The sequence below is a fragment of the Anolis sagrei genome, chromosome Y (genome assembly GCF_037176765.1).
Source record: "Anolis sagrei isolate rAnoSag1 chromosome Y, rAnoSag1.mat, whole genome shotgun sequence".
Lineage (NCBI taxonomy): Eukaryota > Metazoa > Chordata > Lepidosauria > Squamata > Dactyloidae > Anolis > Anolis sagrei.
Genome location: NC_090035.1, coordinates 12,517,153 through 12,534,265, shown reverse-complemented (window position 1 = coordinate 12,534,265; position 17,113 = coordinate 12,517,153). Strand labels below are relative to the sequence as shown.

General features: G+C 45.5%; 2 protein-coding genes across 4 annotated transcripts in view; one reads left to right on the top strand and one right to left on the bottom strand.

Annotated features, from left to right (window-relative positions):
• Positions 1-17,113, bottom strand: part of LOC132782105 (sodium/mannose cotransporter SLC5A10) — an 84,448-nt gene that overhangs the window by 27,914 nt on the left and 39,421 nt on the right. The gene's annotated exons all lie outside the window — the stretch shown is intronic.
• Positions 1-17,113, top strand: part of LOC137095347 (protein FAM83G-like) — a 47,971-nt gene that overhangs the window by 7,435 nt on the left and 23,423 nt on the right. For both annotated transcript variants that reach the window (XM_067461891.1, XM_067461892.1), the window contains exon 2: positions 9,841-10,008. In XM_067461891.1, the coding sequence (XP_067317992.1) occupies positions 9,841-10,008 (168 nt within the window). The remainder of the gene's footprint in view (positions 1-9,840; positions 10,009-17,113) is intronic.

Here is a 17,113-nt window from a genome sequence, read left to right as displayed (position 1 = left end):
ATCAAAAACCAGGAATGGATTTGCCGCCCCACTGAAACTGGAAGCAAAACAAATGCATCCCTTTCTGGTTTAAACCCAGAGAAGCTTTTAATCCTATTCCAAGCTTCCCATCCTTGAACCTTGGCCGCAGAAAAGGCTTGGGATGAGCTCAACGCATAATTTAGAACCATAAAGTGACAGCAGAATGCATCGAAGGACAAAGGTCTCCAGAGACAGCCTCCTTCGGCACAGAAAAACAACCCATCTCCAATGAGCAAGGGATATCGAATATTATGCATTACATAACAGTTGCATCTAAACTATAGAATTAATGCAGTTTGATGCCACTTGAACTGCCATGGCTCAATTCTATGGGATCCTGGGAGTTGTAGTTTGACACTCGTTGGTAGAAAAGGCAAAAGACCTTGCCAAACAACAAATTCAAAGATGGATTGGATGGTTGGTCTAAGTTACAATTATTATTATTATTATTATTATTATTATTATTATTATTATTATTTGAAACACAACAAGATGAGTCCACAGCAGACAAGATCACTCTGCTGGCTGTTGTATTGGATCACACATCGGACACTTCCCAAGTGTCTAAGACTGTGTGATGTATCGTTCAGATCCCAGTAAGGTGGCCTTTTGCATCTGGCAGAAGGTAATTTTGTCAGTGCCGATTGTGTTTAAGTACAGGCCAAGGTCTTTAGGCAGTGCACCCAGTGTGCCAGTTGGGACCACCTTTACTATTATCATCATCATCATCATCATCATCATCATCATCATCATCATCATCATCAATTTATTATTATTGTTAACTAATTATTATTATTATTATTTTTATTATTATTATTTCCCTGCTATTATTATTATTCTACTATTATCATATTGCCTGCCATTTGAATCCATGTGTCCTAGTCTCCAGAGCAGAAGAAAACAAGCTTGGTTCTTGTGGGTTTTTCGGGCTATAGTATAAAACCATTGTCCTAATTCCAACAGACCTCACTACCTCTGAGGATGCTTGCCATAGATGCAGGCGGAACGTCAGGGAAAAAATGCCTCTAGAACATGGCCCTATAGCCCGAAAAAACCCACAAGAACCTAGTGATTCCAGCCATGAAAGCCTTCGACAATACATTAAAACAAGCTTGCCTCTTTCCTCAACGTCACATCCTTTCAGATCTGTAATATTGGCTCTCATGGGTTGCTGTGAGTTTTCCAGGCTATATGGCCATGTTCCAGATGCATTCTCTCCTGACATTTCACCCACATCCTCAGAGGTTGTGAGATCTTTTGGAAACTAGGCAAGTGGGGTTTATATATCTGTGGAATAATGCCCAGGGTGGGAGAAAGAACTCTTGCCTGTTGTAGGCAAGTGTGAATGTTGCAATTGGTCAGCTTGATTAGCATCGAATGGCCTTGCAGCTTCAAAGCCTGGCTGCTTCCTGCCTGGACACAACATATTATTTGAGAACACAGAAATGCTGGACCATACTAACAACTACCATGTCAGACTACACAGAGTCGTCATTGAAATCCACAAGCAGGTGGACTATTCCATAGTAAGGAGGAAACCATGAAAATGAACATAATCTGGCTACCAGTATTTAAAAAACTTCAAAATCAGGACAGCAAATAAAGAAGAGCACTAAAAAAAACAACAGGGGAATTCCAGAGAAGAAATAATCAGGGCCAGCTAATCACCTCCCAATGAAGGATGCCTCCAGGCAGGATACAGCCAGGCTTTGAAGCTGCAAGGCTTGTTGTTCATTCATTCAGTCATCTCTGACTCTTCGTGACCTCATGGACCAGCCCACGCCAGAGCTCCCTGTCGGCCGTCACCACCCCCAGCTCCTTCAAGGTCAGTCCAGTCACTTCAAGGATGCCATCCATCCATCTTGCCCTTGGTCGGCCCCTCTTCCTTTTGCCTTCCACTTTCCCCAGCTGCAAGGCTATTCAGTGCTAATCAAGCTGGCCAATTGCAATATTCAGCCTTGCCTCCAACAGACAAGAGTTCTTTCTCCCACCCTGGGCAATATTTCACACTTGCTTAGTTTCCAACAGACCTCACAACCTCTGAGGGTGCCTGCCATAGATGTGGGCGAAACGTCAGGAGAGAATGCTTCTGGAATATGGCCAGACAGTCCAGAAAACTCACAGCAACCCAGTGATTCCGGACATGAAAGCCTTCGACACCATCATTATTATTGTATTGACAAAGGCTTTCATGACCAGAATCACGGGGTTGTTGTGAGTTTTCCGGGCTGTATGGCCATGTTCCAGAAGCATTCTCTCCTGACGTTTTGCCTGCATCTATGGCAGGCATCCTCAGAGGTTGTGAGGTTTTCACAACCTCACAACCTCAGAGGATGCCTGCCATAGATGCAGGTGAAACATCAGGAGAGAATGCTTCTGGAACATGGCCATATAGCCCAGAAAACTCACAACAACCCAATCATTATTATTTTGTTTTTGTTGTTGTTATCATCATCGTTACCCTACTTTTCCTCCTGCGTTGAGACCCAAAGCGACTCACCGCCTTTCTAAACCTTACAATTATTTCGAATCTAATCACATCAAACCAAAACGATACTTTACATTTGCTTCTCTGGCATCATGACTGTGATTTTTATCCCTACCTCATGCAATGCATATATGTAGATATGCATATTGCAATTCTGGGTTAAGTAATTACAGGCTGCCAAGCGTTTGGCAGCTTAGAGATGAAAGGACAGGAGGAGAGCAAACAGGTGTGGGTTGCAAACTTTGTTCTTACCTGCGGCTTCCCAAACAGGTAAACTTTCTAATCTCACGATGTGTTTTTTTTTCTAGCTGTTTAGGAAACCAGGTGCCACATTTCAGTCGGTGGGAAAAGAAGGCTCAAATATCCCAATAATTTCAGGAAAGGGGTCAGACTAGATGTCCTTTAGGGACCCCTTCCAGTATTTAAGAATCAGAACGTGCTGACACTGCCATGACTGCCTTCTTGCTTCTGAATGTTTGGCAAATGATTTCAGAAGGAATCTCCCCTTGGGCTCTATAGTTTCTAAACACCTAATCCGTCCAAAAATGCCGGCTGACGGCATTTTCCGAATGCTGGCTTGCAGAAATTTAATGACATGAACGAGCCCATAATTTGAATTTTTGTGTCCAGATACAACTGGCTGAAAGGCTCACCAAAATTGGTAGATTTGTTGAGTTTTAGCGTGCAAGTCTTTTTCAGATATCCTCAAATTTCCCATCCAAGGGCCAACCAAGGCCAACCCTGCTTAGCATTTAAGTCCTTGTTGACTAACAGCTATGGGTGCCTCTACACTGTGGAACTGATGCACTTTGGCATTGCTTAGGAGTTGGATGCTAAGCAGGGTCAGACCTGGTTGGTCCTTGGATGGGAGACCATGCAAATAAATGTATGGCATAGGTACCAAGTCTTTTGCAATGCCCATCCAAGGGCCAACCAGGGCATTCAAGTCCTTGTTGACAAACAGTGACGGATGCCTCTACACTGTGGAATTGATGCAGTTTGGCACTGCTTTGACTGCCAGGTTTTTGGCCATCTGTTAGTCAACAGGACTAGGATACTAAGCAGGGTTAGACCTGGTCGTCCTTGGATGGGAGACCATGCAAATATATGTATGGGATAAGTATCAAGTCCCAGGCCAACCCTGCTTAGCATTCAAGTCCTTGTTGACAAACAGCTATGGGTGCCTCTATACTGTGGAACTGATGCAGTTTGGCATCGCTTAGGACTTGGATGCTAAGCAGGGTCAGACCTGGTCAGTCCTTGGATGGGAAACCATGCAAATAAATGTATGAAATTGATGCAGTTTGGCATTGCTTTGACTGCCAAGTTTTTGGCCATCTGATAGTCAACAGGACTTGGATGCTAAGCAGGGTCAGACCTGGTCGATCCTTGGATGGGAAACAGTGCAAATAAATGTATGAAATTGATGCAGTTTGGCATTGCTTTGACTGCCAAGTTTTTGGCCATCTGTTAGTCAACAGGACTTGGATGCTAAGCAGGGTCAGACCTGGTCGGTCCTTGGATGGGAAACCATGCAAATAAATGTATGAAATTGATGCAGTTTGGCATTGCTTTGACCACCAAGTTTTTGGCCATCTGTTAGTCAACAGGACTTGGATGCTAAGCAGGGTCAGACCTGGTCGATCCTTGGATGGGAGACCATGCAAATAAATGTATGGGATAGGTACCAAGTCTTTTGCAGATATCCTCACAATGCTCATCCAAGGGCCACCCAGGGCCGACTCTGCTTAGTATTCAAGTCCTTGATGACAAACAGCTATGGGTGCATCTACACTGTGGAATTGATGCAGTTTGGCATTGCTTTGACCACCAAGTTTTTGGCCATCTGTTAGTCAACAGGATTTGGATGTTAAGCAAGGTCAGACCTGGTCGTTCCTTGGATGGGAGACTGACAATAAGTACCTAGCTCTATTTCCTTCAAGGCAATGGCCAAACACTCTCTTGTCAAACGAATGCATGGCCATCTGTTAGTCAACAGGACTTGGATGCTAAGCAGGGTCAGACCTAGTCGGCCCTTGCATGGCAGACCGACAATGAGTACCAAGCTCTATTTCCTTCAAGGCAATGGCCAAACACTCTCTTGTCAAATGAATGCACAGCCATCGCCCAATGCTATAGGATCCTGGGAGTTCTAGTTTGCACTCATTGTCAGAGATGGCTCAAGACCTTGCAAAAACTACAACTCCCAAAATACATTCTATGCATGTCAATGCAACGTACAGAGCAAGGGAGAAATCGCAGAGTAGGGTTTTAGAAGGAAATACATAATCGCCAAGAGGTAATAACACAAAGCAAGCAAGTTCCACGCGGATTTGCATCCTTTGCACACAATGATGTGAATTAATGAATTATGCGGAAAGTGAAAAACCCGCCTGAGGTCAGCAAACTGGTTCTAATTGCCTTTGTGCCAATCTCTTTCCCCTTCTGTCCTCTTGAACTGCGAGGAATGCAAGAGAACAGCATACTGGCCGTAGAAGCCTGGGAATTTTTTAAAATGCCCTGAATCCAAAAGGGAACTTTTGCCTCTTTAAAGGGAAGTGGATCAGAATGCCGCTTGGGGTTTCCAAACAGGACAAATATCGCAAGTAAACACATGCTGGTGCTTGAAAGCAAACAGGGCGGCCTTTGCTTGCCAACTCTGGTTGCTGTTGACCTAACCAGGTTTGTGCAAACCTTTTGCCCATTAATCCTGTTGCCAGATGGTAGCCAAAAAGCCAGATTTGCGAGCCACGATCTTCTAGCAAAGCCAAGAGGGTATACATTCAACCATTTCCTGGTGGCAATGAGTTCCATAGTTTTGCTGTATATATAATCTTGTGGCAATGAGTTTTATAGTTTAACTATATATGTAATCTTGTGGCAGTGAGTTCCACAGCTTAACTCTCCCCCCTCTCTCTCCCCCTCCCTCCTTCTCTCGCTCTATAATCCTGTGGCAGTGAGTTCCATAGTTTAACTATATATGTAATCTTGTGACAGTGAGTTCCACAGCTTAACTCTCCCCCTCTCTCTCCCCTTCCCTCCTTCTCTCTCTCTCTAATCCTGTGGCAGTGAGTTCCATAGTTTAACTGTACATGTAATCTTGTGGCAGTGAGTTCCACAGCTTAAAACTCTCTCTCCCCCTCCTTCCCCCCCTCTCTACATATAATCTTGTGGCAGTGAGTTCCATAGTTTAACTATATATGAAATCTTGTGACAGTGCATTCCACAGCTTAACTCTCTCTCCCCCCCTTTCCTCCCTCTCTACATATAATCTTGTGGCAGTGAGTTCCATAGTTTAACTATACATGAATATTGTGACAGTGAGTTCCACAGCTTAGCTCTCTCTCTCTCCTTCTCTCCCCCTCCCTCCCTCTCTCTATAATCTTGTGGCAGTGAGTTCCATAGTTTAACTATATATGTAATCTTGTGACAATGGGTTCCACAGCTTAATTCTCTCTCCATCTCCCTCTCTCTATATATAATCTTGGGGCAGTGAGTTCCATAGTTTATATATGTAATCTTGTGAAAATTAGTTAGACAGCTTAACTCTCTCTCTCTCCTTCTTTCCCCCTCCCTCTCTCTCTCTCTGTAATCTTGTGGCAGTGAGTTCCATAGTTTAACTATATATGTAATCTTGTGACAATGGGTTCCACAGCTTAATTCTCTCTCCATCTCCCTGTCTCTATATATAATCTTGGGGCAGTGAGTTCCATAGTTTAACTATAGATGTAATCTTGTGATAATGAGTTCCACAGCTTAACCCCCTCTCTCTATACACACACACACACACACACACACACATATATATATATATACACATAATCCTGCGAATTGAGTTCCATGGTATGTATGTATTATGTATGTTTGTGTGTGTGTATATAGATACACAAATGCATGTACATACATATAGCATTTTGGCAGTGAGTCCCATATTGTGGCAGTGAGTTCCATAGTATGTATGCATGTATATCTTTGTTTGTGTATACTCTCACACACACACACACACACACGTATACACATATATTAATCTTGTGACAGTGAGTTTTGCTGTTTAACTATATATAATTTTGTTCCACTGTTTAACTGTATGTCATCTTGTGGCAGCGAGTTCCATACTTTAACAAAGCACAACCGTGTGGCAGTCCACAATTTCACTATGTACACACTTGTGGCAGTGAGTTCCATAACTTAACTCTGTTTAGTTTTGTGGCATGTGTGCTACAGTGTAACTGTATGTAATCTTGTGGTAGAGAGTTCCAGAGTTTAACAAAGCACAGTCTTGAGGCACTGAGCTCTATGGCTTGTACACAATTTTGAGGCAGTCACTTCCATGGTTGAACTATGGACAATCTTGTAAATGGTATATAACCTTGTGGCAGAGAGTTCCAGGGTTTAACAAAGCACAGTCTTATGGCACTGAGCTCAAAGGCTTGTTCGCAGTTTTGAGGCAGTCACTTCTATGGCTGAAATCTTGCAGCAATGAGTTCCATAGTTCCACGATATACAATCCTTTAGCAGTGAGTTCCATAGCTTCATTATTTGCAGTACTATGGAACTGAGTTCCAAACTTGAATACATGCAGTTTTATGGCAGTGAGTTCCATAGTTTAAGAGTGTTCAATTTTGTGGCAATTAGTTCCTCTGCAGTCCAGTAGTCATGAGTTCCACAGATTAACTATTAGCTATTTTATGGCTTCTTCTGTGCAATCCTGTGGCAGTAAGTTCCATAGTTTAAGTATGCGGAATTTTTTAGCTGTGAGTTCCATAGTGGAATGAACAATCTTGTAGCAGTGAGTTCCACAGTTTAACGATGCGTAGGATGACACAAAGAGGCTACCAGCTGTTATTATGAACGGCCGAAGAGATGATTAAAGGGCCAGGAGTTCAGGAAGACGCTCCCGAAGAATGTCAGGAGAGAACATCAGAAGCTGGACGTCGGCATTTCCCGCTGTTTGCACCCAGCCTTTGCGGCGTGCCTCGGTTTCCCAACCGGAGCCGTGTGGGCGAAGCGGCCGCCTCCCTGCCTCCTACAGAGAGGAAGCCCGGACGGGTTTTAATGAGCCTTTCGCATCTGGGCCACCTTTGATTATTATCTCCGAATCAAAGGTTCCGAGTATGAAACGTAATCGGGCCGATTAAAGAGGAAAACCACAAGGAAGTGAGGAAGAGGCAATAAAAAGTCTTGGGGCATGATCTGTCCCAAGTCAACAGGCCTTCCACGAGACAGGAAACTTGAGTTAGATCTTTGGCCAATCAACAGAGCCTAGGGAGTTGTAGTTTCCCAAAATCTAAAGAGTTGAATGCCAGACGGAGGTTGCACTGACCCTCTGGAAAAAATGTGATTTGGTACCACTTGAAGGACCGTAGCTCATGGCAATGAGATCTATAGTTTGGCAAGGCCTTCCTCACAGAGTTGTTGTTAAGCAGGGGGTCAGGACCCTGTAGCAGTCGGATGTCAGAGGGGTATCCAAAGACCATCAGAAAACATCGTATTTTCTGTTGGTCATGGGGCTTCTGTGTGGGAAGTTTAACCCAATTCTATCATTGGTGGGGTTCAGAATGCTCTTTGATTTTAGGTGAAATATAAATCCCAGCAATTACAACTCCCAAATGTCGAGGTCTATTTCTCTCCAAACCCCACCAGTGTTCACATTTGGAGTATTGAGTGTCCGTGGCAAGTATGGTCCAAATCCATCATTGTTTGAGTCCACAGTGCTTTCTGGATGTAGGTGAACTACAACTCCCAAACGCAAGGCCAATGCCCACCAAACCTCCCAGTATTTGCTGTTGGTGATGGGAGTTCTGTGTGCCAAGTTTGGTTCAATTCCTTCTTTGGTGGAGTTCAGAATGCTCTTTGATTTTAGGTGAACTATAAATCCCAGCAACAACAACTCCCAAATGTCAAGGTCTATTTCCTCCAAACTCCACTAGTGTTCACATTTGGCCATATTGAGTGTCCGTGCCAAGTTTGGTCCAGATCCATCATTGTTTGGATCTACAGTGCTCTTTGGATGGAGGTGAACTACAACTCCCAAACTCAAGGTCAATGCTCACCAAACCCTCCCAGTATTTGCTGTTGGTCATGGGAGTTCTGTGTGCCAAGTTTGGTTCAATTCCTTCTTTGTTGGAGTTCAGAATCCTCTTTGATTGTAGGTGAACTATAAATCCCAGCTACTACAACTCTCATATGTCAAGGTCTATTTTCTCCAAACTCCACCAGTATTCCTATTTGGGAGTATAGAGTGTCCATGCCAAGTATGGTCCAAATCCATCATTGTTTGAGTCCACTCTCTGGATGTAGGTAAACTACAACTCCCAAACTCAAGGTCAATGCCCACCGAACCCTTCCAGTATTTTCTGTTGGTCACGGGAATTCTGTGTGCCAAGTTTGGTTCAATTACATCGTTGGTGGAGTTCAGAATGCTCTGATTTTAGGTGAACTATAAATCCCAGCTACTACAACTCCCAAATGTCAAGGTCTATTTGCTCCAAACTCCACTAGTGTTTACATTTGGCCATATTGAGTGTCCGTGCCAAGTTTGGTCCAGATCCATCATTGTTTGGTTCTACAGTGCTCTTTGGATGTAGGTGAACTACAACTCCCAAACTCAAGGTCAATGCATACTGAACTCTTCCAGTATTTTCTGTTGGTCATGGGAGTTCTGTGTGCCAAGTTTGGTTCAATTCCATCGTTGGTGGAGTTCAGAATGCTCTGATTTTAGGTGAACTATAAATCCCAGCAACGACAACTCCCAAATGTCAAGGTCTATTTTCTCCAAACCCCACCAGTGTTCACATTTGGGAGTATTGTGTGTCCGTGCCAAGTATGGTCCAAATCCATCATTGTTTGAGTCCACTCTCTGGATGTAGGGAAACTACAACTCCCAAACTCAAGGTCAATGCCCACCTAACCCTTCCAGTATTTTCTGTTGGTCATGGGAGTTCTGTATACCAAGTTTGGTCTTTGATGGAGTTCAGAATGCTCTTTGATTTTAGGTGAACTATAAATCCCAGCAACTACAACTCCATAAACCTAAAAAGGATAAAATGGAGTGGGACAGGCAAAGCAAAGGTGACACTAAAAGTGGGAGCGAATGGAACAGAGCTTCCTCATTCAAGAGCAGTCTATTTTGCCACAATCGAGGGTGCAAGTCCGAAACGTTCAAAGAGCAGAGAAGTTCCTTCTTTCGAAATACAAGCTGGTATTAATTGCTGGCCTCCCATCCAAGGATTGGATTCGAATCCCTGTTCGGAGATGGAAACCCATTGGGTGGATCACACTCTCTCAGCCTCGGTGGCAAAGTAAACTGCTTTGTTTTGCTATCTCTGCAGGTTATTGCCGTGGTCATGGACATGTTCACCGACGTGGACATCTTCAAGGACCTCATTGAGGCCGGCTTCAAGCGTAAAGTGGCCGTCTATATCATTGTGGATGAGTCCAACCTGAAATATTTCCTCCAGATGTGCGAGCGAGCCCTCATGCACGCCGGGCACCTCAAGGTAAGGCAAAACACATCCCCTTTCTAGGCATTTCGGAGCTCCTCCAGTTGGACTCTACTGCATTCCTGGGGCGGAAGGCCCGGCAAAGATTTAGACAGCACAATAAAAAGCTGCCAAGCAGGGATGATGAGGAAAAGAGGCCTTCAAGCCGAAGGCTGGAATGTGTTTATGATTCTGGGGAGAAAGTGCATCGGCCACAGGCTTAAAAAACGAAACCGCGTGAGCTTTGCCCTTCGGCCTCCGCAACACTCTAGCATATGGGCTTGACTCATTGCGGGGCAAAGTCTCCCAGCCACCTGGCAGGTGTTTCCTTTTGGGGAGGGAACTACAATTACCAGCAGAGAGATTTCAGGATTCATTGTTGACTGTTCTGTCTCCTTTCTCTGGACATATTCCATCTTCTCCGTCTCCTTCTTGAATTGTTTTGCCCAGAATAGAACACAAGGTTATTGTTCCTGGTGAGATGCAACCAAAGCAAAACAGAGTGGGAATTTGATTTCCCTAAATCTCGACACTGCGCTCCTTTTGATGCAGCCTATTTATTTATTTACCTTATTTATTTACCTTACTTATATACCGCTGTTCTCAGCCCGAAGGCGACTCACAGCGGTTCACAACAAATACAAACAGCAAAAATTCAGTGCTACAGTATAAAAACAGCCAACAACCCAACACATTACACAATTAATAAATAGTCACTACAATACCCATTCACTGTCGTCTCGTCATCAAAAACATGTTCCAGATTCATCATCCATTGTTCCATTCCACCCTACCTGCGTGACCGCATCTCCATCTACGAACCCACACGCTCGCTCCGGTCATCTGGGGAGGCCCTGCTCGTGATCCCACCCACATCGCAAGCGCGTTTGGTGGGGACACGGGACAGGGCCTTCTCTGTGGCGGCCCCTCGACTTTGGAACGCCCTCCCAAAAGATCTCCGACAGGCCCCTACTCTAGCTGTTTTCAGAAGGAAATTAAAAACTTGGCTGTTCCGTTGTGCCTTCTCAGACTAGGAATCCCCACCCCAAGTCCTAGTAGCACCTTAGCATAACTAATCGTCGCAGCACACCGCACTTTTAATCCCACGTGCCTCCTGCCACTCAGCACTTTTAACCCTGTACCCCATTGCGCCGGCCGAACCAGTTTTTAACAATGTCTTGATGTACTGCCATTGTCGTTATTTTGCTTACTGTTTTGATTTGCTTTGCTATTGTTGTGCTATGTTTTCTATTGTATTGTGTTTTGTGGCTTCGGCCTGTGTAAACTGCATCGAGTCCTCCGGGAGATGCTAGCGGGGTACAAATAAAGTTAATAATAATAATAATAATAATAATAATAATTCCAGTGTTCATTAACCAATCATTGCACTAATTATTCGAACGCCTGCTCAAACAGCCAGGTCTTCACTTTTTTGCGGAATACCATTAGAGATGGTGCTAGTCTAATGTCTGTAGGAAGGGCGTTCCACAGCCAAGGAGCCACCACCGAGAAGGCCCTATCTCTCGTCCCCGCCAGCCGAGCTTGAGAAGCAGGCGGGATCGAGAGCAGGGTCTCCCCGGAAGATCTCAAAGTCCTGGTGGGTTCATAGGCAGAGATGCGGTCGGATAGGTAGCTTGGGCCGGAACCGTTTAGGGCTTTAAAGGCCAACGCCAGCACTTTGAATTGAGCCTGGTAGCAGATCGGTAGCCAGTGGAGTTGGCGCAACAGGGGGGTTGTATGCTCCCTGCGCTCCGCTCCTGTTAAAATCATGACTGCCGAGCGTTGGACTAGTTGGAGCTTCCGAGCTGTCTTCAAAGGCAACCGCACGTAGAGAGCCTAGAATCTCGTTGGGCTGTTTCGCTGCCGCATCGCATTGTGGGCTCACGTTCCCGCCTGTGGCCGATTAAGATTGTGCCATCACACCCAGACATTATAAAGTTAAAACTAAGATGTGCTTCTCTCTTTATCTGGGTGAACTGCAGGTGCCTTTCTTAGAGGTTTGGGATTCTCACTACCTTTGAGGATGCTTGCCATAGATGCAGGCGAAACGTCAGGAGAGAATGCCTCTAGAACAGGGGTCCTCAAACTACAACAACCAAGCTTAGGATTCTCAGCAACTTAGGCCACGCCAGATTTGAACATCAAACAGAATATTAGGTTCTTGTGGGTTTTTTCGGGCTATAGGGCCATGTTCTAGAGGCATTTCTCCTGACATTTCGCCTGCAACTATGGCAAGCATCCTCAGAGGTAGCGAGGCTTGCCATAGTTGCAGGCGAAACGTAGGGAGAAATGCCTCTAGAACATGGCCCTATAGCCCGAAAAAACCCACAAGAACCTAGTGATTCCAGCCATGAAAGCCTTCGACAAAACAGAATATTTATTTCTCAAAGTCCTTGACAGACTTGGCACAGCTTGTTGAAGTTACAAACACAAACAGCCAACTTGTGAAATTATATAGATGTCCCTTCCTTCCTTTTTTCTTCAGCTGCTGAGTTAACTTCCCCGAATGGTAGAAAAATCCTGGGATTCTTTACCCTAGCCCTGAGCTGCTATTTTTTAGAAAGAGCAGGTCTTTCCCTATCTAAGCTCAAGGTTAGTTTGGGGATAAAGTAATACTTACTTACTTACTTAATTAGGTGATCCCTCGTTGGACGAGTAAGATGGTCTTCCATTATGGGTTTCCTTGTGGGTCCGCATGTGGCTGTGGAGCCTATTCTTGCTCTGCATCTTCTTCCGCAGTGAGGGCATTGGTTTCCAGGTGGAAGGCGGTCCCGGTCGGGGTTGGCTTGACACGCCTTCCTCCTGGCACGTTTCTCTCTTTCACCCTCCACTCATGCCTCCTTGAATTCTGCAGCACTGCTGGTCACAGCTGACCTCCAGCTGGAGCACTCACGGGCCAGGGCTTCCCAGTTCTCAGTGTCTATGCCAGAGTTTTTAAGGTTGGCTTTGAGACCATCTTTAAATCTCTTTTCCTGTCCTCCAACATTCCGTTTTCCGTTCTCAAGTTCAGAGTAGAGCAACTGCTTTGGGAGATAAAGTAATAGAGCCCCTCCCAATGGCAGAGAAATCCTGAGATATTCTCTACCCCTGCGTTGAGCTGCTATCTTTAGAAAGAGCAGGTCTTCCCCTATCTGAGCTCAGCACCACTTTCAAAGGCAAGAGGGTAAGTACTCACAATGGCCTGTCCAAGCTGTCTAGCTTGACCACAAGCACATCCGAAGAAGGCAGGAGAGCTTCTCCAAAATGGAGATCTCATCCCCAGGAAAAAGGGTGGTCTCTGGACCAAAGAGATATTTTTTTAAGCCAATAACAGCAAAAGGCTTTTGCGGGCTGGCTTTAAGCCCCTGTTAATAGCTAACTTTCAGGGTGCTGCTGAGACTGTAGCAACCCTGGGAGAAAAGCAAAAGGATGCTATTTCATGCAACTAAGGGGCAATACAAACCAAGCTCCTCTTGGATACCTGGGTCCCTTGCACTTGGACTGCTTGCAAGCCAGGTGTCAACTATCCTATATTTCTGCATTTCATTTTTTTGTCGTAGTAATGCACATTTCTTGTTTTGTTCGTCTTGGCTCAGGTCTCCTTTTGGGTCATGACCATGTCCTCTGGGATATTTCTGTATTTATTATTATTTATTTACCACATTGCTACCCCGCCCTTCTCAACCCCCGAGGGGGGACTCAGAGCTGCTTACACTGGCAACATTCGATGCCGCAAATATGACAAGACAACAGCAATATAAAACCATAAATAAACAATAGATTAAAAACAATAAACATTAATTATCACACTTAAAACTGTAAACTTAGGCGATCCCTCGTTGTCCAAGTAGGATTGTCTTCCAAGATCGGTGTCCTGGCGGTGGGTCCGTAGGTGACTGTGGAGCCCTATTCTTGACCTGTATCTTCTCCCGCAGTGAGGGCATCGGTTTCCAGGTGGATGGTGGTAGTGTTGGGATTGACTTGACGCACCTTCCTCTTGGCACGTTTCTCTCTTTTGGCCTCCATTCGTGCCTCTTCAAATTCTACAGCATTGCTGGTCACAGCTGACCTTCAGCTGGAGCGCTAAGGGGACAGGGCTTCCCAGTTCTAAGTGTCTATGCCAGAGTTTTTAAGATTGGCTTTGAGCCCGTCTTTAAATCTCTTCTCCTTCCTAACGACATTCTGGTTTCCATTCTTGAGTTCAGAGTAGAGCAACTGCTTTGGGAGACGGTGGTCAGGCATCCAGACAACGTGGCCATTCCAGTGGAGTTGATGGCGGAGGAGCATCGCTTCAATGCTGGTGGTCTTTGCTTCTTCCAGCATGCTGACATTTGTCTGCCTGTCTTCCCAAGAGATTTGCAGGATTTTTCGGAGGCAACACTGATGGAATCGTTCCAGGAGTTGCATGTGACGTCTGTAGACAGTCCACGTTTCGCAGGCATATAGCAGGGTTGGGAGGACAATGGCTTTATAAACAAGCACCTTAGTATCCATACAGATGTTCCGGTCCTTCATTTTGAAGAATGCTGCACTTGCACAGCTCAGGTGGTGTTGTGTTTCAGTGTCAATGTGGACTTTTGTGGAGAGGTGGCTGCCAAGGTAGCGGAAATGGTCCACATTTTCTAATGTTACACCATTAAGCTGTATCTCTGGCATTGAAGAGGGATTGGCTGGCGACTGCTGGAACAGCACTTTGGTTTTCTCGATGTTCAATGACAGGCCGAGCTTCTCGTATGCCTCTGTGAAGGTGTTTATAGTGGCTTGTAGGTCTTCTTCTGAATTATCACAATTCTGTAGCCATTTCCATTATTAACACAATCGTTGGTGAAGTTCACAACACTCTTTGATTATAGGTTAAATATAAATCCCACAACTACAACTCCCAAATAACAAAATCCAGTGAATGAAAATACATCCTACATATGAGATATTGACACTACGATTCATAACAGTAGCAAAATTACAGTTACGAAGTAGCAATGAAAATAATTGTATGGTTGGGGGTCAGCACAACACGAGGAACTGTATTAAGGGGTCACAACATTAGGAAGGTTGAGAATCACTGCTCTAAGTCATTGATAAAGAGGTTGAAGAGACCTAGGAAAGCCCCTCAAAAGTCTCTTCTTTCCAGTTGGATGAGTGAGGATAAGAGTTCTTATCCAGGGGACATTGCCCTCCATTTCTGCCCTCTCCATAGCTGGTTGCCATCTCTCATCTTGGGCAAGCTTGGGCAAGTGGGCACCAGATGCCCCTTCCAGAGTGCCGTTGGAGAGAGACTTGTTTGCCAAGTGATTCGTCATCTCTTTGCCGAATAAGCGAAGGCCGGGTTATTCCCTCCGTCACCCTTCCGTCTTTGGGTGTTTGCTCCTGGTTTTATTTGCGATTAAACAAACAGATCTTACTTAATGGCGAGGAGGAGGAAGCTGTTATTCATATGTGTTTTGTTTTCAGATGGGTAATTTTTATTTTATTTTTTGCCTTTTCTGGCTCGGCTGGGTGTTGTCCACGTTCCCTTACGAGACCGCCTTGAGCTTTGGCAGGCTAATCGGCGTGATCTCTTTTGGAAAGACATCAAACTCGTGAAACTGGAGAGCACTGGGGTTGTAGAATTCATCCACAGTAGAATTAATAGTGTTGTTGTGTGTTTTCCAGGCTGTGTGGCCATGTTCCAGAAGCATTCTCTCATGACGTTTCACCTGCATCTATGGCAGGCATCCTGAGAGGTTGTGCAGGCGAAACATCAGGAGAGAATGCTTCTGGAGCATGGTCATACAGCCCGGAAAACACACAACTGCCTAGTGATTCCAGCCATGAAAGCGTTCGACAATAGTATTAATGCAGTTTGACACCATTTTAGCTGCTGTGGTTCAATGTTATGGAGGCTTTGGGAGTTCTGGTTTCACAAGGTCTCGGCCTTCTCTGCCCCAAAGTGTTGGTGCCTCAGCAAACTACAAATCCCGGCCATGACTATAGGTAAAGTGTGTTACCTGCAGCCGGATCACAATAACTGACAAAGCCCAGGCAAACCCAACTGGAAGGAAGGAAGGAAGGAAGGAAGGAAGGAAGGAAGGAAGGAAGGGAAGGGAAGGGAAGGGAAGGGAAGGGAAGGGAAGGGAAGGGAAGGGAAGGGAAGGGAAGGGAAGGGAAGGGAAGGGAAGGGAAGGGAAGGGAAGGGAAGGGAAGGGAAGGGAAGGGAAGGGAAGGGAAGGGAAGGGAAGGGAAGGGAAGGGAAGGGAGGGAGGGAGGGAAGGAAGGAAGGAAGGAAGGAAGGAAGGAAGGAAGGAAAGAAGGAAAGGAAGGAAGGAAGGAAGGAAGGAAGGAAGGAAGGAAGGAAGGGAAGGGAAGGGAAGGGAAGGGAAGGGAAGGGAAGGGAAGGAAGGAAGGAAGGAAGGAAGGAAGGAAGGAAGGAAAGAAGGAAAGGAAGGAAGGAAGGGAAGGGAAGGGAAGGGAAGGGAAGGGAAGGGAAGGGAAGGGAAGGGAAGGGAAGGGAAGGGAAGGGAAGGGAAGGGAAGGGAAGGGAAGGGAAGGGAAGGGAAGGGAAGGGAAGGGAAGGGAAGGGAAGGGAAGGGAAGGGAAGGGAAGGGAAGGGAAGGGAAGGGAAGGGAAGGGAAGGGAGGGAGGGAGGGAAGGAAGGAAGGAAGGAAGGAAGGAAGGAAGGAAGGAAAGAAGGAAAGGAAGGAAGGAAGGAAGGAAGGAAGGAAGGAAGGAAGGAAGGGAAGGGAAGGGAAGGGAAGGGAAGGGAAGGGAAGGAAGGAAGGAAGGAAGGAAGGAAGGAAGGAAGGAAAGAAGGAAAGGAAGGAAGGAAGGAAGGAAGGAAGGAAGGAAGGAAGGAAGGAAGGAAGGGAAGGAAAGAAGGAAGGAAGGAAGGAAGGAAGGAAGGGAAGGAAGGAAGGAAGGAAGGAAGGAAGGAAGGAAGGAAGGAAAGAAGGAAGGAAGGAGAGCATGGGAATATCCAAAAGCAATTGTGTCAACTGCACCTTTTTCCAAGGAAAGGTGATTTAAATCATTGTGAGCATAAATACCTGTTGGGTGTGTACATATGTGTTGTGTGTGTGTGTGTATATGGATGGAAATCCTGTGGCTTTCTTAGGAAAGGAATATTCAAACTACTGTCATATGTACTGAGCTGAGTGCTTGGGTGGAT